Source organism: Semicossyphus pulcher, unplaced genomic scaffold (assembly GCF_022749685.1).
Source record: "Semicossyphus pulcher isolate SPU_LCO1_2020_fin unplaced genomic scaffold, fSemPul1.0.p SCAF_3, whole genome shotgun sequence".
Lineage (NCBI taxonomy): Eukaryota > Metazoa > Chordata > Actinopteri > Labriformes > Labridae > Semicossyphus > Semicossyphus pulcher.
Genome location: NW_027211704.1, coordinates 27,559,906 through 27,584,360, shown reverse-complemented (window position 1 = coordinate 27,584,360; position 24,455 = coordinate 27,559,906). Strand labels below are relative to the sequence as shown.

Here is a 24,455-nt window from a genome sequence, read left to right as displayed (position 1 = left end):
CTCACACAAAACCAGCAATTCACAAAACAAGCAAAGCACAAAACCCAATACCCAATAGGCAGCAGGAGAACCCACACAGCCAAGACCAAGGGGACGAAGAAGGAAGAAGCAGAAAGAGTAAATAAAATGAAAAATAAAATACCTAAAAGAGATAAAAGAAAGGAAATAATGCAAAAAGAAATTAAAGCTGTAAAAGCAATAGGAGAGATAGACACCAGCAAAGGCAATAAAAACAATAGAAGAGCTAAAAGCAATAGGGCAAAAAACAAAAAAACAATTAAAAGCAATGAGAGACAATAAAACAATAAAAGAGCTAAAGCAATACAAGCAATAAAGTAGATTTAGCTAGTGTTATCAATTAAGCCGCATTTTTCTAAATATTTCAGTCAATAATCTAATTAAACCATTGGTTGGAAACATAAAATGCAAACATTTATTTTCATTAGCTGAGTTACAGTTTGAATTACTGGGGTGTCGTGTCAATCCGGGAATTATCTGTTATATTTTGGAAAATGCAATTCCAAATTCGATCTGTTTTCCACACTGTGTGTTAGATGCTAGCACTTAATATAGCTTTCAATGTCTGTAGTGACCTTAATCTGAAAACAGACCCTGGACCCCAAATCAGCTGTGGCTGCTAGACTGTAGGGTTGTAGTTGGTTATAGTAAAGGGCATACAACTATCTCTGTAAAAAAGTATTTTCCATTCTAGTGATGTGAATATAAATACAGTCATAATAATTAAGTCACATTGCCACAGGTGATAAATCTGTAATCGGCAAGTCTTTTCCCTTATGTGTTCTCTGAATCTTTTAAAAAGGCAATTACCAGCCCCACATCGGTCACTTTTGCTCCGTACACAAAAAAAGGACTTTTCTGTGATCTTTCCCACTGTGTTACTGATCTTTTTTTGATCTGACATATGTGGAATTTGTGCTGTTAACCACTTATTTAAAAAAATAAGTAATTTTCATCTATTGTCTCCCTTTGGTAGGAGTAATGGGTGAATATGAACCCAAAATAGAAGTTCATTTTCCTGATTCAGTTCCAGCTGCAAAAGAATCGGTGGTGAAACTGGAATGCTTTGCCCTGGGAAAGTAAGTCTGCCTCATTGTATGTGTGACGTAAACATTAGGCTCCACCATGCAAAATTCTCAAGATGATTTAAGAATGCACATGTGGAACATCGCTCATTCAGAGATTCATCAATCCATTGGGGAGCAAGGGTTCGTTTAAGGGCTTTGGAAATCTTAACAAGTCTACAGTCAACAAATCAGTCTGATTTGAAGGGAACAATGATTCACAAGGCCTTTTCTTGAACTACTTTTCCTGGGTTTTTTATCACACTTTGATCACTGGGAATGACAGTTTCCATAATGGGAACTTTTTGTCCACCTTTTGTAGCCCTGTTCCAGAAATAAGCTGGAGGAGAACCAGCGGCATCCCTTTCCCCAGCAAAGTTAAAATGAAGAATTCCAACGCAGTCCTTGAAATCCCTAATTTGCAGCAGGAAGATGCAGGGACGTATGAATGCATGGCAGAGAATCGGCGAGGCAAAAATGCTGCGCGGGGTCGTATTTCATTCCATGGTAAGTGTACCATTTCAAATTGAGTGACAGTGAATGCAGGGAGATGCAGAACAACCGTGTGTGACAATTTGAAATTGAGTGACAGTGAACGCACTGGGAGATGCTGAAAGAACATGTGTCTGTAACGGATATCTAAAATAAAAAAAAACATGCATATGACCAGCAGCTGTACTCATTTTGGCAGAAAACCAATTTGTCTATTAATTAGGGCATAATGTTACCATGAAATTACAGGACAGGCCACGGATTCTAGCTGGAAACTAGAAGGTCCATATTATTATAGAGCTTTCAAATTTCCAGTCAATATTGAAATCTGCAACAACTCCTTTTTTTTCATAATGTCTACTAATCTATTGTCAAGTTTTAACTCTGAAGAATTATTGCAAAGTTGTTGTTTTTTTGACAGCTTTCTTTTCTAATACCAATATTTCATATTCACTGCCTTTTTAATTTAAACAATTGTTTGAAAACTTAATCTTTTGATTTATTCCAAGCAAAACCTCACTGGCTCCAGACAATGACGGACACAGCGCCGTCCATTATGGAAAACCTTTTCTGGGAGTGTAAGGCGAGTGGAAAGCCGAAACCATCCTACAACTGGCTGAAGAATGGGCAGCAAGTGATAGCTGAGGTATGGCGATACTGATGGCTGTTAACAAAAAGCAAAATTATGGAATATAGAGTTCATAAGTTCCACCTACTATTTGTTAAGGAGCAGTGAGCACTAAAACTTAATCCCACAAAGAAGTCAAACAAAAGTTAAACTTGTTTATCTCTACACAATTGGTGCAAAAGGCTCAGATTGTGCCAAGATTTCTCACTTTTAACGTTAAAATAAGCCAAAAACATCTTTTTCACAACTGTTTGTTACCTAGAGGGCCCTATCATACACCAAGCACAAAGCGAAGCAGCGCGCAGTGCAAGTGTCATTGCTATGTTCAGTCCAATGCAGTTGTCATTTTCAGGCCTAGCGCCCACGTTGTAAAAAGCAAGTGATCTTGCAGTAAATGTATTATCATTCTGTCTGTTGCACTGACAATGGTGCCCACAGATATTAATACACTGGCAAGTGTCCGTTACGCAGGCACCTGAGGATATAGCCGTGTGATCCAGCAGCATAAGTAAATAAACATTTACAACCGACCTTTCTTTGATGGTCAGCACACAGAACTTTAATAAACATAAGATCCTGTCCAATCCTGGTGGCGTGTGTGGAGATTTAAATATTAATGAAGTTACGATGCTATGTCTCATGCGTAAATGTACACGGTGTCTTTCTTCATTTTCATTTCTGCTGGGCAGTGGGATTGCTTCAGTGGCTTTAACATCAATCCATGCTTCCACATACAGTATCCATAGACAGTGACCTGTGTTTTTTTCTGCGTGTGCAAGTGAACAGTGGAAAGTTAAATATGCCGGTCTGAGACCAGTTCATATAAAAAGAATGACTGAAATCCACAATGTAAATAGCAGCAGGCCTGCCTGCAGGTTCCTGGCTCTCATCGGGAATGTGAGCTGACACTCTGATTGATTTGATTTATGTTATACCGAAAACACACCTGGATGGATGGATGGATGGATGGATGGATAGATAGATAGATACTTTATTGATCCCAAGGGAAATGTAAGACAATCATAAAATTATAGACAAAAATAAAAATAAAGGCTATTAAACTAAAGGCTACCTATGAACAATCCAGGGACTTAAGGCAACCTCTTTGCGCCTTGTGCCTCGGTTTGCGCCCAGATTGTGCGCCGCATAACAAGCAAAGTGGGGTCAGACACACTGTAAATCACTTAGTGCTATGCACTTTCGACTGTGCACCTTCCGGCGTGTAAATAGGGCCCGCAGTATTTTTGACAATTTTTAGTTCAACTGAATACATATTACAACTCTCTCATTTCTGCTAAACTGAACAACATCAGTGTTGTTCCCTTCTAAATCAGGAAACAAGGCAAGACCAGGGCATTATCGGTTAAAACATGCAAAAACATTCTAGTTAGATTTGGTTACAATTGGTTCATTCTGAATTCCACTATAGTGTTTGAGGTAAGCTGACTTTGTATATCACTCATATGTTCTATTTTACGAAGCTCCAGATTTATGTATGTCTATATTTGTAAAAAGCCTTTCCCCCTGCAGCACTAAGAATCACTGACTAGCTCATTAGGTTAAAAATAACTCAAAATCATCATCCAAGCTGTCTTCATATTTTTTTTCAATTAAACAACCAAAAGAAAAGTCTTGTCTAAATATTACTGGTGCTATTGTCAAAATTGCTTTTTTTCCCTGTGTATCTGAGATATAGGTTAGCAGTTTTTCGCCTTTGCCTTCTAATCTCTTCCCCCCATTACACACTGAACATACGTAGAATGCCACAAGGCTATTGAGGATTTTTTTTTTCTCTTTTTCCTCCCCTGCTGTCCCCTTCTCTTCATGGTGCACCAGTAATTGCTGCTGTGCTTTTGGACATAATAGACTGGCTTTGCAATGGATATGCAGAACTGTTTTTCTTTTCTCCACAGGGTCGGGTAAAAATTGAAAATGGAGCCCTTTCTATAACTGAGTTAGACCTGTCAGACTCCGGGATGTATCAGTGTGTGGCTGAAAACAAACATGGTATTGTTTATTCCAGTGCCCAACTAATGGTGTTAGGTAAGATTGCATCCCTCCCTCTGCTTTTATCCTTCTTATCTGTGTGTGTGTTTGATCATCTCCTAAGATAGGAGCAGCCTGCTATAGCTCTCTTCAGCAATCACTGCAAACACATTTGATGTCACTGTGGGCTCTGCCAGCAAAAATATGAATCGGACGGAGTGTCTCATTTTGCTCTCGGTCTTTTCATCATATTGATTTGGATACTACAAACACATTGCTTTGCGCCACTGTGCATGCTTTCTCATGTAGATGGGGTATTGATTTATTTGCAAAGCTTTGATAACTTACATCTGACTGGTTAAATGAGTGATTCACTTCTGACTTGATACATATGATGGCGCTTGATGGTTCGGATCTTAGGTGACAAAATGTGTTGATGGGTGTGGACAACAGCTGACACCCTTGCAGGTTTGAAGCTTAGTAAGGGTAGATGTGTGTAACTGAATGGTTGGGTGACAGGTGGAACCATAACCTTAAGCCCAATAGGCTTTTTTTGCTTAGCTCATGCCGAGATTTTAACTGCTTTTACTGCTAAAGCTGAACAAGAGTCAAAGTCAATATGGCATGAGTGATCTACAAAGATTTAATGTACCTTAATATTTCTATTGTCATTACATTCTCTGCTTCCCTCCCACCTCACAGCTTCACCTCCGAGTTTCTCCAAAAGTCCATTAAGGGCCTTGCTAAAAGCTCGATCAGGCAGCGAAGTCACTCTTGAATGCAAGCCCCAGGCCTCGCCCCCAGCAATTAGCCTGTGGAAGAAAGGGAATGAGATCCTGCAGAGAACTGAAAGGTAGGATAAAAGTCCAAGTGCATATTCCTGGCAGCATTTATTCACATTCACTGCAAGGGGACTTATTTGAATAGCATGTTTGGCATTTGTGCAGAGAGTTTGATTCATACATTCAACAAAGTTGCAAAGACAAAAGCCTTGCTGCAGATTTGAAAGCAGAGATATCTGTATATCTATGTTTGTGTGTAGAAACTCTATACACAGACATGATGCAGACAATAAGGGAACAAAAAGCACCTTTTTAAGTGGCATAAAGTGGTGCTTAATTTACTTTGTTGTTATTCTCTGTCTGATTTTTTATTGGATACAGTAGAAGCTGAATTTGAGCTCTTGAAAGGTTTCACACAATACTATTAAAAGGTGGAGAAATCCAAAAGCAAATCAGAAGCAAGAAATGACACATTTCAGCAAATCATGGAGGGAGAACAAAATCTTAGATGTTACCACATAATCACCTTTTCAAGCACAGGCATTTTAGCACATTGAAGGAATGTCTAAATCACTTCCATGCTGCTTATTCAAAAGGAGGTCTGAATGTGAACAATACCAAAGTGTCAGACATTTTAGTTGGCTCCAGATTCGGAGCTGCATCTATAGCTACAGGAAATTGCTGAAATTCCCAAGCTGACTTTTAGCACAATGCATATAAAGCCAACACAGTCATTAAACAACACTAAATATATGCAGACACATGTATGCAGTCAAATTGTCAGTTGAAGAAGGGTTTAGAAAATGAATTGTATACACACGTTTTACTAAATACAACATCAGTTACAGTTAGTTCAATTGATAATATATTAACAAAAAAAAAACAACATTTTGATTAGCACACCAAGTGCTGTCCAGCCTTGTCAATAGTGAAGGGTTAATTTACCTACGTAATGAGATCTATAGCTCTGAAATATCTGCCCCCACCCCACTGATTATTCCACAGAACCTACCACCAGCAGTTTTTCATTTTGGACTTTGGACTCAGTAAAAGTACAACCTTTTAGACTGCAAGTCAAGTCTGTGGTTTGTGCAGACGTTGTTTTTAAAAAGACACATTACTGATGATTTTTCTTTGAGCAGCACTAACATAATCTTCTTTGGGATTATTGCATTAGGGATTAAGACAGAATTCCTCTCTCAGCGGCAGGTATCTCAATCTAAAACCTCGGAAAATAAAAAATAAAATCTGCATTGTATCTTTAATGCATGACTTTAAAACTTCTGGCTCTTACAAACTTCAAGTTTGATTTATTAGAAATTAAAAAAACCCCTGCTCAGTTCCATACTCGCCCGTATGACCAAGATCACTCATTCAGTCAGTCAGACTTCACTTGTGTAGCACTAAGTGTTCATACTATACAACCCCCGATCCATCCAAAATGCAATACATACATTGTGTATAAAAAACACCTAAAAATTGCAGATCAGTTCCAATAAAATCAGCAACGAGATGATGCTATGACAAATCTCATAAGAGGCAGGATTACATACATAAAAACAATCTCGACATGTACACAAATACTTACACCAAGATAAGTAAAGCTGAATTAATGACCAGAACAAAAGTGTGAAATACACAAAAAATTATCAGAAAAATAAAAAACAAAATATGGCTCAATTAACAGCCAAACTTTAAAAAGGCAGGTTTTTGCTGTGGTTTTAAGGATAATTAAAAGCCCACTACCAGGAGACCTTGGGGATCTGGAGGGTTCAAAGCCCAAAAACAAATCTGATAAATGGATGTGACGAAGAGCTTTATTAACTAATAAAAATACCTTGAAATCAAGACTTTAAAACTGGTGTATTGTGTGAGTTCTCTTTCTGGTATATTAGTCAAATCACCTGGAGGGAGACCACATTGCAGAGCATTACACTGGTCCATCCTGTCGGTAAAAGCGTTCAGCGAAAGGCATGAGGATTGTTCTGGTTGAGCTGTAAGAACATTCTTGGCCATCCAAAGCTTAATATCTTAGTTCCAGTTAAATAGGGCATCTGACCCAGAGTCACCAGAGTTATCAGTTTTGTTTGTATATTTGTTTTAATGATTTCAACTGTCTTGAACACTTTTGCTGGATATTTTAAGAATTACAGAACACTGTTTTGTGGGGCAGTAGGCTACCTGTGTTTACATAGCACTATAGTGCATCCTTCAGATATTGTATATTGGGCTTTAATAACATATCCTGCCGGTCAATGACCTCACAGCAAGACAGATTTTGCTCACTGACCGTAGCAACATAAAGTCTGTAACGCACTTTTTATTTATTCATTTAGTTATTCAGTGGTGCTGTATGTAAGCTATTTCCACATTTAGTAATGAGTCCATGAGTTTAAGCCCACTACCAAGTCAGGGTGGTAGGTCACCTTGCCGGCTGCTAACCCATAACGAAGAATTTCATTTCCCTGGGATTTAGTGCAGAGATTTAAATTACTGTGAGCATTAAAGGGCTTCAAGGACTTTTACATTTTGACAAGAATACAATATGGTAGAAACATCATACAGTAAACTAACTACTTGAGTATTAAAATAATCCAATGGCCATGTGAAATTAAATGAATACAGCATAAAATAATATGATATGATATATAATATAACATATGATATAATATGATAAAAGACAAATGCAATACAACGCTCAGCACTGTACACTCTCCATATTAATCAGTTGAGTAAAAAGATGTTCTGCTTCCCTCAGGATTACTTTGCTTCCCAATGGAACACTGAAGATCACCAATGTGACCAGGCACGATGCAGCCAGCTACACATGCTTCGCTAAGAATCAGTTTGGGACAGCAAGCACGACTGGGAGGTTGCTTATCACCGGTGAGTCCAACATTAACAATAAATGGCGAATGGACTGCATATATATAGTGCCCCTTTAAGTCTTTTGACCACTCAAAATGCTTTACACTATATTCCATATACATTGTACACACACACCTTCAGTAATTCCAAGTAGGGCACATACTGCTCTAATTCCTGTGCTAGAGCCATCCCTGTGAGTTTGTGGAAAAGTTTTTCTCTGGCTGACTACTCAATTTTTTCAAGCTCAATGGTATGTCAGTGGGAAACTGGCACAAGGTTCTTTTTGAAAAAGTCTGATATTTTACTTCTATGCTTTTTTGCTTAGAGTAACATAAGAAGACTGCTGGTGGTATAACTGGTCACTAAGTTCCTTGGGTTTGCCGGGCAGTGAATCCCAACACATAATCCCTAGCTGTTTCCTCATGTTCCTAATCTTTTTGATAAACTACATTAGATGGTTTTTGGTGGCAGTTTAATGTACATAAAGACATCAGGGTGGTATTGTTCTTATTATCTTACTCTTGGCAATTATAAGTGCAGTGCAATAATAAAAAGATGAAATTTACAGGGCTACATAAAAGTCAGAATCCTCAGAAGATAACATGAAGATGACCCTGAAATAAAGGAGCAGCATTGTAATGCAGGATATCACTCGTATTAAGATACAATATCATAAAAATTGTTATACAAACAAAGATAATGTAGTTCAGCTGTTTCCTATAGTAAAAGGTTGACTTGACGAGAAACAGTTCTTTCTTAGGTTTAGAAAATACCTTTGAAAATTAAGATAAATAATTCAGTTTTGCAAAATTATCCGGGGTAAACTTGTCAGGACCAGTACAAAGCCAGGCACAACATTTTTCACTAACTCTGGTACAGTGGTTAGCAGAATCCAGAGCTGACGTGACAGCTTCAGTGGAGTCCATGTGTCCGTCCTGAAAAAGCCCGAACATACTTTGCAATATAGTTCATGTAGTAAGCTAATGATATGATAACTTTTGGACTGGGAAGTAACAATAGGTTACTGCTGTTGGAAACAGCTGTGCTAATGTTTACAGTTTTTGTAGAGAAACAAAAACACATTGTTCAACCAATTTTTGACATTGTTTGTTCTCACATGATGGTTTTGAAAAGATGATATAAAAAATGTATACATAATGGGATGTGAGGAATTCCAAACCTTTCCAAGGCTGTGTCTAGTCATGGTTGAAAAGCTGCGATTGGACCATTGCTCATAAAGGGAGAGTTTTAGCAAATGTTGCATTTCCTTTTAGTTCATCAGACGTAAAGGTCAAGTATCTGTTTTCAAACTATGGCTTGAGAATACCCTCATTCTTATTCATTCATAATAAAGTTATATGGCATGTGCAGTCTAACCAGAGCTGTAGTCAAAGTAACATGGCTGGTGTACTTTATGCACACTAGAAGTAAGTAACAAAACATACTTAATTCAGTTAAAGGTCAGAATGCGGTGACCTAACACGTGCATGTGTTCCTCCAGTATAATCTGTGACATGAAGCCGCCCAGAATTTTTTTTCTCATTTGCCTCGATTCTTCTCAAAAAATGACACTAGAACCAATTAATGTAACAGTATTTAATTATAGTGACATTTTCTCAACATACTTTAAGGCCTTCAATCCACTACAGTCACCAGTGGGGATGAGCTTCCATTTCTGTTATCCTGTCTCAAACATTTTTTTTCCAAGTTGATGAGTCAAATTGAGTTTGAGTCAAAAAGTGCAAACCTGGGATGTCATTAAATGTTATTAATTGACAGGAGTTGGAGTTAAAGTGCTTATTAAAATCACATTCATGGGTAATTAAATGATAGTGACTTGATTTAGCTGTGAATTGAAGTGAGATGGCAGGGGTCATGAGAGTGTTAAAAGGTTTCAGCGGCAGAGATATTAACATGCTATGCTGTCAACTGTTGTCTGGCCAGAACCCACCAGAATCACCATGAGGCCTACTAACATGGAGATTATTGTTGGCGAGAGCATCGTGTTACCCTGCCAGATTGCCAGCGATCCAGCTTTGGATGTGTCTTTCTCGTGGGCATTCAACGGACAGCTCATCGACTTCCAGCAAGACAGCAATCATTTTGAAAGAGTGGGCAGGGTGAGTCATGTGAAGCATTAAACTCAACTACTTTCTGGCTATTCTGGGATTAATCGGGACATACAGTGTGATGTGCAAGGGTATGCTCCGCTGCCCTGATGAGGGCTTCTTAGACACCGATGATACCCAAGCAGGGAAATGTATGCCAAAACTGCTTCATTTAAAAGTTGCCAAGTGGTCAGTGGTGGATTGAATATCAAAAAGATAGAAATAGAAGATTAAATTCTTAAAATTATTTTATTCATATGCCATTAAAGCCTGAATGACTGGCACTATCAAGTCAGTAATTGGGATCCTTTCCCTTTTGAATTGGCTGTATGAGCTGCCATGAGTTTCAAGATGAATTAGTGAAATGCCATTTCAGTCATAACAAGGGTCTTCATCAATAAAGTCTTTATATTTTTATTGTTCAACTTTTTTCTCTCTTACCTTGAGGGAGAACATTTTCTCATATTTTCCCTCTGTCATAATTGAATGATCTGAATGGCATTCACCAAGGGCAGTCCTGGCACCAGTACATGTTCATTTGAAATCCATATGCTCTAAAATAATAATAACTTATGATTCTTGGTGGAATATTCGTTTTTTTTTGACAAAGGGCAAAGTAAGTTGTTCAGAGTCTATGTATAAAATGACTTTATACATTCTTTAGTTTTTGTAGTGCCATCTATCATCCAAGGTCAATAGTCCGATCATTGTAATTTTGATGTAAAAGGTTGATATCATATCTGAATGCCCTTATAATGTTGTGGACCAAATTTACATTGCTGTAAATGCAAATGTCATTGTCATACTAATGACATTGAACTGTGCATAAGCATATAATGAGATATAGTTTTCACAGAATCTGCTTCCTCTGTCCAGGGAGATTACCAGTCCCCTGCTCAACAGCTTCTGATGAATTAATTAACATAATTAAAGCAAATCTGCCTCATCACATCCTTCTTGCCAAGCAGGACGCCTTGCTCTCGATTTGAAGCTCTCAGGTCAACCAGGTGGCAGCTGACATTGAATGCCGTTGAATCAAACATGGCACAGCCGCGTGTAAAAACTGTCAGGAGAAATGAGAGGAAATGAAAAGAGGGAACAGAGGAAAGAGAGCGGGAGAGGTAGTGTCTTTAGCCTGTGGCTGCATAGAGGTGGCATTTTGCTCAGCTCTGCTTCAGGTGCTTCAGTTAGGTGGAGATCCACAGGCATTCTTCCCCAGTTGCTGCAGAGTGAAGCTATGATGATTAGCCACAAGAGGTAATGAACTGCTATGACTGCAGAGGGTTTTACCTGGCTTGCCCCTCAGGTGACTTGCAGCCCACTTTTCATAGGCTGACAGGCTATGTGACAGACCACTTTTAGGGGTGACTTTCAGAAGGTGGATTACCATAGTCAAAATGAGAAAAATGACTGTCTGGATTAGATGTATTAATAAAAATGGTAAAATACTTTGTAACCTTTGCAATTAATTAATCGTATTAAAGCCGCTTTCACTGTGTGTTGAAAGCAACCTTAAATGTTCAATACATGTCAAGCTATGGAACAGGGGTCTGATAATATCTTGTATGAATCAGAATCAGCTTTATTGGCCAGGTATGTACACATACAAGGAATTTGACTCTGGTTTAACTTCGCTCTCATGTACAAGCATTAAACATTAAATATTAAACTAAAAACTACAAGCCTACCTGAGACATTAAACATTAAACTAATGTTTACATGCTACAAGAGACAATAGTGCAATGATGAGGAGTGCAAAGGATGCTGATATAATATGATTAAAAAAATGTAATTATGTTACCGATGGGTTCATTTACATGAGGTAGATAGTTTTCCAGTATTTACAGTAGCAATAGTATGCAAACTGTGTCTGACTATGCAATACCAAGATTTAGACAAATCACATACATACATTTCTCGTAAGCTGTAACATTACTAGAAAAGTGAATCCTACAATATATATGCTAATGTAGTATCTTGGTGTTTATATGTCAATGTTGTGTTTGCCAGTGGTCTGTGTCATTTAAAGCCACATTCTGTAAGTGAGCATCAGCAATTTTTTACTTCCCTGTCACTATCCTCAACTTGAGAATTGGACAGGCTAGAAGTGCAGTGTGAAGGGTCATTACGAGTAGCTGTAAAAGTTCTCTTAGTGTCCAAAACCTGAGACAATCTTATTCCTCGGCGCAATAAAGCTCAATTGTTGTGAACACAATGGACCTCATAGTTGATAGTAGGACAATTCCATAGTGTCCTGCTGCTGCAGATACATGAAAGCAATGTTTTAATCCACCGCCAAAAATAGGCCTCAAGAAGGAGAGTGATGTTGCTTAAAACTGCATTGCCCAGTTGCTCTAGTTGTTTGCTTGTTCTTTTAAATTAATTACAGTGTTGTTGTTTTTCTTTTAAAGATTTATTTTTACACCTTCAGTCGGACCTGAGTACTGCAGACAGGGTAGGGAGGATGTGAAGATTTGAGGGGCAGACCAGGGAATGTTCGTTTTGGTGTTATCATGGGATTTATTGACAATATGGGAAAAAAAATAATAATAATACTAATCAGCCATTACTTTTACAATTGCTTTAATCACGAGGAGATACACTCATATCTTGCTTGAGCTTATGTAATTGCAGAACAATTAGGACTGTCTTGCCAATTAACTAGACTTTGTTTGTTTCGTGTGTTTTGTGTAGCTGGTAGCGGTTTGGGAATTGTGTTGCTGGTTGGTTGGGTAGCACCTAAAGGGCAGCCAATTGTTGGTGCAGAGTACATCTGCCATGTATGTTGTAACAGTTTGAAGAGATGGTAAAATCAGTGGCCTGAAGATGATGTAATTGTGCAAAGCATTACAAATGTAACAACAACCCAGAGCCAAAAAATAGAATGATGACATAGCACTGCATATCTTACTAAGCATTTTTTTCAACTGTAATATTTCTGTCTAGAGAATATCAGGGGATCTGATGATTCGTAACATCCAGCTGAACCATGGAGGGAAATATGTCTGTGTTATTGACACTGATGTGGAGAGCCTGTCCACCTCTGCCATCCTAGTTGTCAAAGGTAGGAGAACAAACTGATTTCAAGATCCTGCCTTTATATGCTCCTGCATGAATATTATAAAGAGTAATGTCTAGACCTGTCCTATTTGAGAAGTGCCCTGGATAACTGTTATGGTGCTATATAAAAATACTGACTTGACAAAAATCAAAGTTTGATTGAGAAAGATGTTAAAAAAATCTCTTGAGCCTTACAGTAAATATAAAGTATCACTTAGGGAAAAAAGAATGCTACGTCTGACAGAGGTATGTCAGCTACTGTTAACACTAATGTGTTTGTGTATTTTAAAAATGTCACACACACTCACACTGGCATGTGTCACTTCTGGCCCAGTAGTAGTAGCAGTATTGATGATACAAACTTGGTGCATCTGGCTCACCTTGCAGCCTTATATCTGGTGATTTCCATTGGTATTCATACCCAGAACATACTATAATAGCTGTCCCAGGTGTTTTGAGTAGGCAATGTTTATCACAGAAAATGACTGTAATTGGCTCATTTACATCAGCAAAATATCACAGAAAGCATTTGAATAAATGAGCAGTAGAGGAAAGAACAACAACATGATAAAGCCAGAGCGTGTAACAGCCACAAACTCATTATTATCTGCTCCCATAGAGGCCCTTCTTCCATTTCGCATTCAGTGTGTCTCACCAGTGTTTCCACTGGAGACAATCCCATGTTAAGAAACCGCTTTTGTGGCCTGGCACATCACACACAGAGTGAATGAAAAGTCCCTGCATGCATACACCAACGGGCAGACTAAGCCCTTAATTAAAAGGTTTGATAGGATGGTCTTGAAATGTAACAAGGCAAACGTTCATAAGTTTCAGGAGAGGATGCATCTTGGAATGGGTGATCACGTCAGGATTATTATTATTATTATCATTATTATCTGTTTGTCTAAGGCCCACCAGGCCCTCCTGACAAGGCAGCAGTGGATGAAATCACAGACAGCACAGCCCAACTTTCCTGGAGTCCTGGAATGGACAATGGCAGCCCCATCACTGGCTACATCATCCAGGCCCGGACGCCTTTCACTGTGGGCTGGCAGGCTGTTGACACAGGTACCATGACACACTGCTCTTGTTCCCTTTTTAGCAATAATCTGTGATCTTATGTGAGTCTATATTTTCAATTCATTTTCAATCTCTTGTGCTTTTTTGGTATAAATGTCAGGTTCACCTCTCATCCAAAAGGCTTCTTTGGTTTTGAAGTGACTGGTGGACGGAGCAAGAATATAAGCCTCTGTGGGTCATTAATATGCTAATAGATGTTGTAATCAAGTGAGAGTTGTTAACCTGGGCCATTGACCTATTTAGAACTGAAGAAGCCTTTCGGATGAGAGGTGAAACGTCTTCAGAACTTAAACCATGTCCAGTTGCCTTTTGGATTAAGCTTCCAAAATTATTTTATCCATTTTTTTATTTGAGTCCATTCATAAAGCTGCCTGATTTTCTAAAGAACCAATTTCCGCTTTGCAGTGCCGGAGGAGATTAACGGTAACATGCTGACAGCAACAGTGGTGGGTCTAAACGCCTGGGTGGAGTACGAGTTCAGGGTGGTCGCCCGCAATACTGTTGGCCTGGGAGAGCCAAGCCCGGCCTCAGCCAAGACCAGAACAGAGGATGCCAGTATGTGAAACTAAGCACTTCACTGCACACACAAAGATATAGATAATGGTGTTGAAGAATTTACTGCTATTTTAAATCATCACTTACCATGAGTATACACTTCCTAAGATTTTTACTTGTATTCATTTTATTTTACCCAATGTATTTATTAATGCAAAGTTCATTTGAACAACATTAAGCCACAATAGATGCCAAATACGCAAAAAGGTTTTATGATTTTTGATAAATCTGTGTGTGCGCAATTCTGTCAACAAAAGTAATGAAATGTTTGCAGTTTGCTGTCTTTGAAATGCTAAAATGGGATTTGGTCTGAGATATTGAAAAAACCTTGACCCATTCAAAGGTAGCTTTTTTAATTTCTAGAAACATATTTTTAGGAGCTGCTTTGTCTCTTCATCTTATTTGGCATCACATTAGTTATGGAGGAGTGAGAGCAAAATAATATGAAAACATCAGCGTAAGCAGCCCTGAAATGATTCAAAATAACATACAAGTTAAATAAACGTAATAAATAAATGGTATTTCAAAGTCAGTATAAAGCAACACCTATAATTTGCATTTGGTGTCTCTCTTTCATTAAATAATCTAAATGTAAAACCACGAATGCATATGGCAGCACACCAAAATCCAGGTTTACGCAGGGTTTTTTTTCCCAGGAAGTTCAAGGATCTTAGTTACCAACATTAACAGCTAATAGACAAACATATATGGGCAGCAAACGTAAATGCTGCCACAACAATTTGCTGATTTGATTAAATTTGATGCTCCACTTACTAAAGGATACTACAGTATAAGGATGTGCAGAGTGCTTCTCCATCTACACCATCAGTTTTGCCATCACACTGCAGTGCACAAGCAGCAGAGTTGGAACAGGCATGGAGTGGGTTGAGTGAAATGTCATTTGCAAAATACTACAAATCTTTGCTTGGTGTTTATGCAAGGAGACATTTGGGCAATAACAGTATTTCAGTGTGTAATGAAATGTTTGAGTTTGCACAGGGCGAAGGATTTTTGGGGTGTGAAATAGAAGACTTTGTCATAAGGCTACAAGTATAGTTAAGATTTGTCATTGAGCCTAGTCAACTGTGTTCTAATTGCTCCCCTCTGGGCTTTACCTCTTAGTTCCCGATACAGCTCCCACTGATGTTGGAGGTGGAGGCGGCACAAAGTCTGAATTAGTAATAACATGGGAGGTAAGTCATCTGTCACATTTTACTGTTCTCTTCATGGCCGAGTAATGGTTTTGCTTAATTGTGCAGAATTGAACAGAGCAATTTTATTACCCTCATTAGAGAGAGACACCTCTCCTCTGGCTCAGCCTAGAAGTGCCATTTTATCCCTCCAAAAGCAGGGACAGAGAGCAGATCCTCTGAAGAATTGTGCACTTTAGCCACAATTACCTAGCCATGCTAGGAGGAAAGATATGGTAAAAGGCGATTGCCAAGTGTTCTGGGCGGTAACAGCAGAGGCCCTTGTAAACAAACAGCACAGAGACGGGCTTGTCTGTTTTTTTGTCTGTATGCCTTTTAATATCACTATAGTTTTGTGTTTTGCTCCCAGCCTGTTCCCGAGGAACTGCAGAACGGAGAGGGCTTCGGCTACATCATTGCCTTCAGGCCTTTGGCCACGGTCATGTGGACCCGAGCAGTTATCTCAACACCTGGCGTGGCACGTTATGTCTTCCGCAATGACACCCTCCCACCATTTGCGCCTTTCGACGTGAAAGTGGGGGCATACAACAACAGGGGGGAGGGGCCCTTCAGCTCCATTACTACTGTGTATTCAGCAGAGGAAGGTACGGAAAAGTCTTCACAACTCTGCAGCAGAGAGTGAGGCTTTAATAAGCTATAATCTCTCTTCTCACAACTACGACCTTGAATGGTGATGATGAAATGAGTTTTTTTTAGTGCTGTTATTCCCCTCCCCTCTCAAGCTGGGAATGTCAACTTGATATTAGTTATCATGCTGGTAGATTACAGGAAATCCTAGCAGACACTTACTACACGGCTCTGTCAGGGAGGTATTCTGTTAATTGAATTTGCGGGGCAGATACTCTTCCCTTATGTCAGTCACAGATCCCATTAAGAGAGAGCAGGGGAAATAGCTTTTCAGTGAAACTACAGGTCTATTCTGTGCCTTTCCTCCTATGCTGTTAGTGTGTGTGATGGTGCTGGATAAGTGTCTAAGTTTCTGGGGCTCTATTTCTGCAGTCCCCAGTGTGGCTCCTAGGAGGGTTAGGACCAGAAGTGTGTCTGCAGTGCAAATTGAAGTGATCTGGGAAACTCTCCCTGCCATTCCTGAACGAGTGCTTGGATATGAGGTATGTAATGATTTTTCTAAAATAACGTAATAATTTACTTTTTAAATGTGCATTAAGAGCTCAAAAATGCCCTTTAAATTTTTGGTAAACCAAGCTCACGAGAGGAAAAATTAAAACCCTCCATCCTTTCAAGAATGCAAATGGGGCTTTGCTGTTTTCTTCCCTCCTCCTGCTCTTTCAATACCTGTCAGCTCTGGCCCTCAGCACAAAGTGCTGCAGTTGCCGTAGCAGTGGCCACATTGTTCTTAAGAACAGAGCTCATTTCTCTAAACACGATCCTGAACTGGATTTAAACCGCTGAATCTCAATAGACTACTAGCAGTAGGGATCCAGAGCTGTACACTGCACCGATGTTGCAATCAGTCCTTAATTAGATGTTTTTAGGACTACAAGTTCAATTCAGTTTCAGTTTATTTTAAAATAAATTCAGGTGCTTATGATACATAAATTGAATTGACCACAAATTTAAAATACAATAATTTATGGGTGATGGAATAGCAGAATTACTCCTGAGGGCGGACTCTACATTTCAGATTCATTATTTATTGACTTAACTCTTATGTCACTTAATAACAGAAATATGAATATTAAAGATAACCCAAAGCAAGTTTTAAATTAGTCAGTTTGCTTTATCATATATCACTTTACCTGCACCCTTAATTGGAAGCCAATAACCTGAAGTAAAGAAAACTCTGTGTCTTGTTAAACAGAGTACGGAATTTGGTTATGCTGTAAATAAGTGATAACTTGATTTGTGCATTTTTAATTATTTGTTAGATTGTCCATCACTTCACATTTAATATTCAGTTTCCTCAGGCAAAAGAAAGAGCAATGGTTGTTAAAACAGACAAGACACATTTTCTTCCTGGGTCTTTTTTCATATGACCCACTGATGCCCTGTTTATATCGTCATAGTGGTTGAGAGGATGTGCATCCGAATTTGATCCTCCGGCAATTAAAAATGTATTCATTATTGCTCTCTACCTCTTCTTCTGTTATACACATAGTGCTTCAGATTTCTTGATGGAAAATAACATTCAATAATGACGTTTAATGCACTCACTGTTTGCATCCTTATATGTCACCTTTTTTCTTTTTTTGCTGACAGGTCGTGTACTGGGAAGACGACACAAAGCCTGACACTGTTGGAAAAGTGCGCATCTCTGGAAACTATTCGCTGGTTAACATTACGGGGCTAAAAGCAAACACAGTATACTACCTCTCTGTGGCTGCTTTTAATACGGCTGGGCCTGGACCTCAGTTGGCACCCATCAACACCACCACAAAAAAACCATGTGAGTCCGTCCCACAGGGGAATTGAATTTTAATTGTCCTCCTGGTGTAACATGAGTTAAGTTTCCATGAGATTAGTAAATGCATGCTCATGTTTCAACACACCAAAAATGCAGCAGCTTCCTCTGGCCATATGTGTATTTGTTTTCCTCAGGCCAGAGATATGCTGTCATTGACTGTGCAGGCCTTGATGCTACAACTTAATTCGATATTTTAGTGAGAATGACATCATGTGTGTATGTTTTATACACTGCATCTTACAAATATACATGCATATACAGTAAACATAGAGATTAAAGAGTTGCAATAGAAAACTCCTTTGAAGAACCCCTATAACCTTCACAATGAAATGTTAGCACCAATTTGAAAACTTCCAAAAAAGTGGCAGAATAATACAATTGCCAAAACAGCTGAGAGAATCAAATATAAAAAGGTACTGCATAAAAAAGAAAACACAACCAGAAAAAATAAACACAACCAAATACAGAACTGCAACACAAGAACTGGCAATGTGTTTTTTATAGTTACTTTTGGGGTTTTTTATTTGCAATGTGCAGGACATCTCTTGAGTGTGCTTTTTAGTTTCTGTATTTGGTTGTGTTTTCTCACTTTGCCATGCTCCGAAATGTGTCTTGTGTGTTGTGAAATTTGTGAAATGATGTTTTCTTCTTTCGCTTTTGTTTCGTCTGTGTAGACCTCTCAGGGCCATTATAGAATTCAGAATAAGTAAGGCTGCCCTGCTGCAAAAAATGTTATTTGACTGATAAGCTGAGTTCTCTTTACACAATGAGCAATTGTATAAAGTAGGTATTCTATTTATTGTTCTATATGCATGTCCTGCTTTAGAAAAGCAACCAATGAAAGTATCTTTTCAGCACATCCTATAGTATATCTTTAAATCTATTTTTTTATTCCTAGCTCCTGATCGGGCCCCACTCAACATACAATGGACCATGATTGGCTCAACACTCACACTGCACTGGGATCCTGTAGTAGCAATGGAGACAGAGTCAAAGGTCACTGGATATTTGGTAGGTCTACTTACTGCAGAGCCCTGATATGTCTTCAGAATCACAGATGATAGTTCTTGCATTCAGAATCTTTTCTGTGTTACACTTTCCTGCTGCTTTAGGTGCTGCTGAGGAGACATCGCTACAATGACATCAATGCCATCTTGACCAACAAAACTACTGTGGAGCTCAACCTCTCCACTAATGACAACTATCTCATTCAGATTAAGGCCATGAGTGAGGGTGGCGAAGGTGTTGGCAGTGAACCTATCAACATCCATAGATTAAGTGAGTTCACTGTTGTTTTTCTGTCCTTGTATAATTTGTCAATTGATAACACTTAAGTCCATTAAGAGTCAAAATTTAATTTGGCTAATTTGGTTAAAGACATTTTGAGTTTGTGAAAAGTGACCTGTTTTAGAAATGTGTGCACCTTGTCATCCATCTCTGCCATAGGGTAATAATTCCCCATTGACTGGCTGGATAGCAATGTAGCATATAAAGCAGTTCTATGCTCCCATTCTACTGCTGGGCCAAAATTCTGAGACAGCTCAGTTTTCCACATTAAGTTTTCTCCTTCATGTAAAATGCACTTTATCTTCTCGTAATATTGGCTGTTAAAAGCAAGTATTAATGTAGAGGTTGAAAAACACATCACAGCTGGTCCTTTGATTTGTGATGACTTGTCAGAAATGTTTGATGACTTGTCAGAGGATAGCACAGCAGAGTGCAGGTTATTTTTTTATTCTTAAGAGTTGCTCAGCTGTTTTCTGTTGTTGTTGTTGTTGTTGTTGCAGGCATGGGAGCACGGGGCTCAGGAGCGATCTGCCTCAGCCCATTGTGCCTCTCTTCAGTCCTCATCAGTGCTCTGCTCTACTCCCTCTGGTGATGTCTAATCAGAGCCCACAGAGTGCCCCCCCTTTCTACTAGGGGCCCTCAGTCAGCCTGTTCTTTGTTAACCATCAACTGGAATTGCACAAGGTCTGGGCTTCAGTTACAGGAAAGGACTGAACTCCACTGAACTCTTTAGGGGACCATATCACTATATTTTAAACCATGAATTAGGGATGTGATGATATGCATGCATGATATCTTTCAGTTTTTCTTCCAGCATCATAAGTGACACTGGCTCTAGGTTTTACTTTAGCAGTTATGATGTCCACATGACTTACCTTCTTGGTATCCTATGAGATACTACTGCCTTAAAAACCCATTTTACACCTAAAGTCCATACCAAAGTTGGTGACAGAGGCTGCTTGCTTGATTTTTTTTAATTCTTTCGAAAGAAGGAAACTCAGAAGTCACAAAATTTCTCTACTAAAGATCGATTTCTCAGCTGTTGATAAGCCTATATTCACTGATTGCATTCATATTTTATGGTCTGAAAAAAATAATTTCACACTGAGCCAGTTCCATTGATAAAATAATATAAAATCAACCCATTTCCACACAACTTCTGCCAAAAGAGAAATCTACTGCAAACTTAAAAACAAAAGTTTACCAAGCTTTGTAAGATATATCAAGAATGCATAGCAAATTCATTAACTCTTCCTCAAACTCACTTATCTCTGCAAACTGATATGATATTAGGTCTGTTTGGGATTCTCAGACTCCTGAGCTTAAGGCATCTCAACAATACACTGAATGATCTTGGCATTGTACTCTCTATCTCATGTTCCTATAAATGATAAATGACACATACACATTGCAGTCTTAGTCAAGTGATAGAGCAGGGATTCCAAAAAATGGAGACATGTGGTATTACTAAGTCAAACAGATCCCATGTGTAATGTCACTTCTCTACCTTTAGACGACCTGTGTTCTAGATACATATATCGCATTACAGAACATGTGCCGTCCCCTTCCTTGATGACCAGCGGGCCCAGTGCACCATGACCTACAGAATAACAGTGCCTTCACTAGAGATCACGCAGATCTTTTTTTTCTTTCTATCCTTTTCACACAGCTTGGGAGAAAAAACATGTTGATGAAGAGGCAAACAGGTATTGTTGGCTTGTATTTTCGAAGAAAAAGAAGGACAGGAAACTCTAAATGTAGAGCAAGCCAATTATTGGCATGGATGTGTTGATTTTCTTGACGTTTTTTTGAAGTATATAAGAGCACCAAGACAAAAAGGGTTGGAAGCTTTAGAAAAGCTGCAATGACTAATATAATATATGGCAAAAAAAGGATTTCAGTATTTATGGTCTGTTGTTTATTAAACGTGTTTTCCCATCTGTGGCATAATTTATGGGCTATTAAGGCATCTTAATAAATTATGCCAATGCAGTGAGATGGCACACTGACAAGAAATAGAGCAAAAGGCATAGCTGTCACTGAACCCCATCTCATCAGCATCTATTTGAAACATACCAGACTGAACATTGCTACTCTGCTGAGGGAACTACTTTTCATGACATTTATCATGCAGATGTGTCTGTCAAAGTTAGAGTAAGAGTCAAGGTGTGAATACTGCGGTCCACACAATGTTTATGTGGATGTGGAAGTATAAAGTCAGCTGAACTGCTACACATTACTGTGCCTTTAACAAACATGGGGCTGGGTAGGTCATTAGCTTGGAGGCTGTCATTGTCTGTATTTTGCACTGTCTACTCCCCTCCCCCTCCTCCCCAAAGTCGAATGAAAGCACAACCAATTGATGCAAGGTGACTGGATGTCCTCCCTTAGCCATCTGAACAGGTGTGCAGACCCCAGAGGCCTCGTAAAAAGTCCAAACAGCCTACATAATACTGCTGTCCTATCTGCTCCTTGACGGGTTTCATAAAGCTCTGTGCTTGTTGATTAGACTGCTGCAGACCAGTCAATGGGATATCGATTTTCCTGCCCCATTATTACAGCTGTCGCAATTCAGCTGCTTTATTGACTAATGGCCATGTTCTTATTGCACTTGTTCTGTTGTGTTACAGTCAGTGATGTTTCAGAGGTCCTTCACTGCTTTAACCTTCAAAGGCGTTCTTTTTTTGTTCTTTTGCTCAATTTTTCCACATATTTTTCAGGTATTTTATAGTGTAGTGCTACATTGTGATTTTGGATTGGAGTATTTACCTGAAATTGATTGGTTCTTTCAGTTGAACTCCCCAAAAGCAAACAAGCTCAGTCACACCGGCATATAAAATGTCATGTCCAAATCTGTTCATTTGAATCGAATTGCTGCAGTAAGCAGATTCAACTGTGTGGCAAAGTAAACCATGTAAATCCATGTATTACATTTGCATGGAGAACCACTTGGGTGAACTGTATTGCTGTTGACCTTTGAGGGAACTGGAAGACATGGCTGACATAGCTCATTTGCTGTGTTGCACTATACACTTTAAATTGAATTGTCCCCTTCTCTGAAGGAATATGACCTGCTCAAAAAAAGAGGAATGGTTTTGAGACAAATTATGTGACCAGCTTTTATTGAATCTTGAATAAATTGAACTCAATGTAATGACAGTTACCATGCTAAACAGCCTGCTAACTGACCGCAAGGAGGCTAGCTATGACGACAAAGACTGACTTTCACTATGTAATTAAGCCTCTCGCAAAGCCTGTTTCACAAAGATGTGCGAAAGAATATTGCTGTGCCACTTTCTGGTGTGACCAGGCCTCAGAGTAGTATGTGCAAATACATGATCCAAGTGATGTTAGTATTTTTAATATCCAAATAAGGTAACCTCATAGCCAGATGTCAGACTCATAGGCTATTAATTTAAAGTGCTTAAATGTGTGGTAGCTTTCTTGTTATTTACATTATTGTAATTTAGCCTAATGTTTCTTACCTCTTCTCATGCTCGCATAAGTAAACAAAACTATTGTTCCTGGCCTTGTGCATTAGTAAAACTACAAAGTACAATCTAAGTGAAATGATTGGAGCCACCTGCTGGAATGTTCGAAATACAGTACATTGATCCCAGAACCACAACATATCTATTTATATCCACAAGGTCAGTTTGTTTAGATTGTTTTCTGTGTTCTGTCGCTAGAAAGGAGTGGTGGTAGTGTAAATAGCTTGCATATATTTTTAAAACATGGCCATCAAAGACAACCTTATTCCTTTTATATAGTGTGTTCTCCTATCTTAATACTGGTGTATTAATCAATGATCTCTGTGAGATACTGACATGTAGAATGGTATTTTCATATTGAAAAGTAACTGTTTTGTGTTCTATACTAATGTGCATGTTAATCATTGTTTGTGAATTTGTGTTGAATTTTTTTCTAAGCTGTAACTTAATAAAATGTTTATTCCAGTCAGTGGGCTGTTTGTCTGCTTTTGCCAAACTCACAGACACTCATAACTTTTACATCCAAAGGCAAGCCTCAAACACCCCAAGTGTGGATTGATTTTTGGTTATTTGAAAAATTGCAAATTTGTTGCAATGCTTAAAGTATAAAATCAGCTAACTATAATGCAAGTCTGCATCATTAGCTTATCTCAAACTTATTTTATTAAAATGTAGTTTAAGACTTTAGACTGTTCTTAAATAGTGCATATCCCTTCAGCTTAATCAAAAATTATCACAAACTGACCAAGACACAGAACAGCTGGGGCCAGGAAATCGAATATCCAGCAACAGAGCACTGTTCATAGTGTACGAATGATAAGATCCTTCACACCATGCAAAGGAGACAGGGGGGATTGGATGATTAACAGGGACCCAACAGCAAGTATTTGCCTTGGCAAACAGCCATGCAGACTGATAAACTTGAAAGGATTACTGCACTATTAATGATGGTAATAATAATAATAAAAATATTTTCAATATCAATTTATATCGCATAATGATGTATACTAAATTACATATGGAATAATCGCATTTGAATGAAAAGCAATATATGCATTAAGAGAAAGTACCTTATATCGGTTGATCATTTTTTAAACACTTAGAATAATTGAAAACAAAAATGCTCAAGACCATTAAATTATATTACAATTCTAACAGAATTATGAGAAGATTTAATAATTGAAGCTGTAGACAGGTTCAAAGGGCATCAAGATTGAAGATTGAACAAAGTTTTTTTTCTACATGTTAAATCCATTACATTACAAAATAAAAGCAGAAATCATTACAACAACCCGTTTTAAAATACTGGGTCTATAGACCCTGCTGTTGATGAATTCAGAACAGTTAATTGCCAGATATCATGTGTAATGCAATAACGAGTTGTATTAATTCTACATAAACAG

General features: G+C 38.5%; 1 protein-coding gene across 1 annotated transcript in view; it reads left to right on the top strand.

The window, feature by feature from the left end:
* Positions 1-23,512, top strand: part of cntn3b (contactin 3b) — a 45,030-nt gene extending 21,518 nt beyond the window's left edge. Inside the window, exons 6-23 of the mRNA XM_069677767.1 lie at positions 995-1,097; positions 1,405-1,589; positions 2,084-2,220; positions 4,116-4,245; positions 4,891-5,041; positions 7,729-7,856; positions 9,783-9,958; positions 12,893-13,010; positions 13,916-14,074; positions 14,492-14,641; positions 15,764-15,834; positions 16,202-16,436; positions 16,852-16,961; positions 18,070-18,256; positions 19,173-19,285; positions 19,387-19,552; positions 20,062-20,104; positions 21,832-23,512. Coding sequence (XP_069533868.1) covers positions 995-1,097; positions 1,405-1,589; positions 2,084-2,220; positions 4,116-4,245; positions 4,891-5,041; positions 7,729-7,856; positions 9,783-9,958; positions 12,893-13,010; positions 13,916-14,074; positions 14,492-14,641; positions 15,764-15,834; positions 16,202-16,436; positions 16,852-16,961; positions 18,070-18,256; positions 19,173-19,285; positions 19,387-19,552; positions 20,062-20,104; positions 21,832-21,934 — 2,465 coding nt within the window. The 3' untranslated portion in view covers positions 21,935-23,512. The remainder of the gene's footprint in view (positions 1-994; positions 1,098-1,404; positions 1,590-2,083; positions 2,221-4,115; positions 4,246-4,890; positions 5,042-7,728; positions 7,857-9,782; positions 9,959-12,892; positions 13,011-13,915; positions 14,075-14,491; positions 14,642-15,763; positions 15,835-16,201; positions 16,437-16,851; positions 16,962-18,069; positions 18,257-19,172; positions 19,286-19,386; positions 19,553-20,061; positions 20,105-21,831) is intronic.
* The last annotated feature ends 943 nt before the right edge of the window (positions 23,513-24,455 follow it).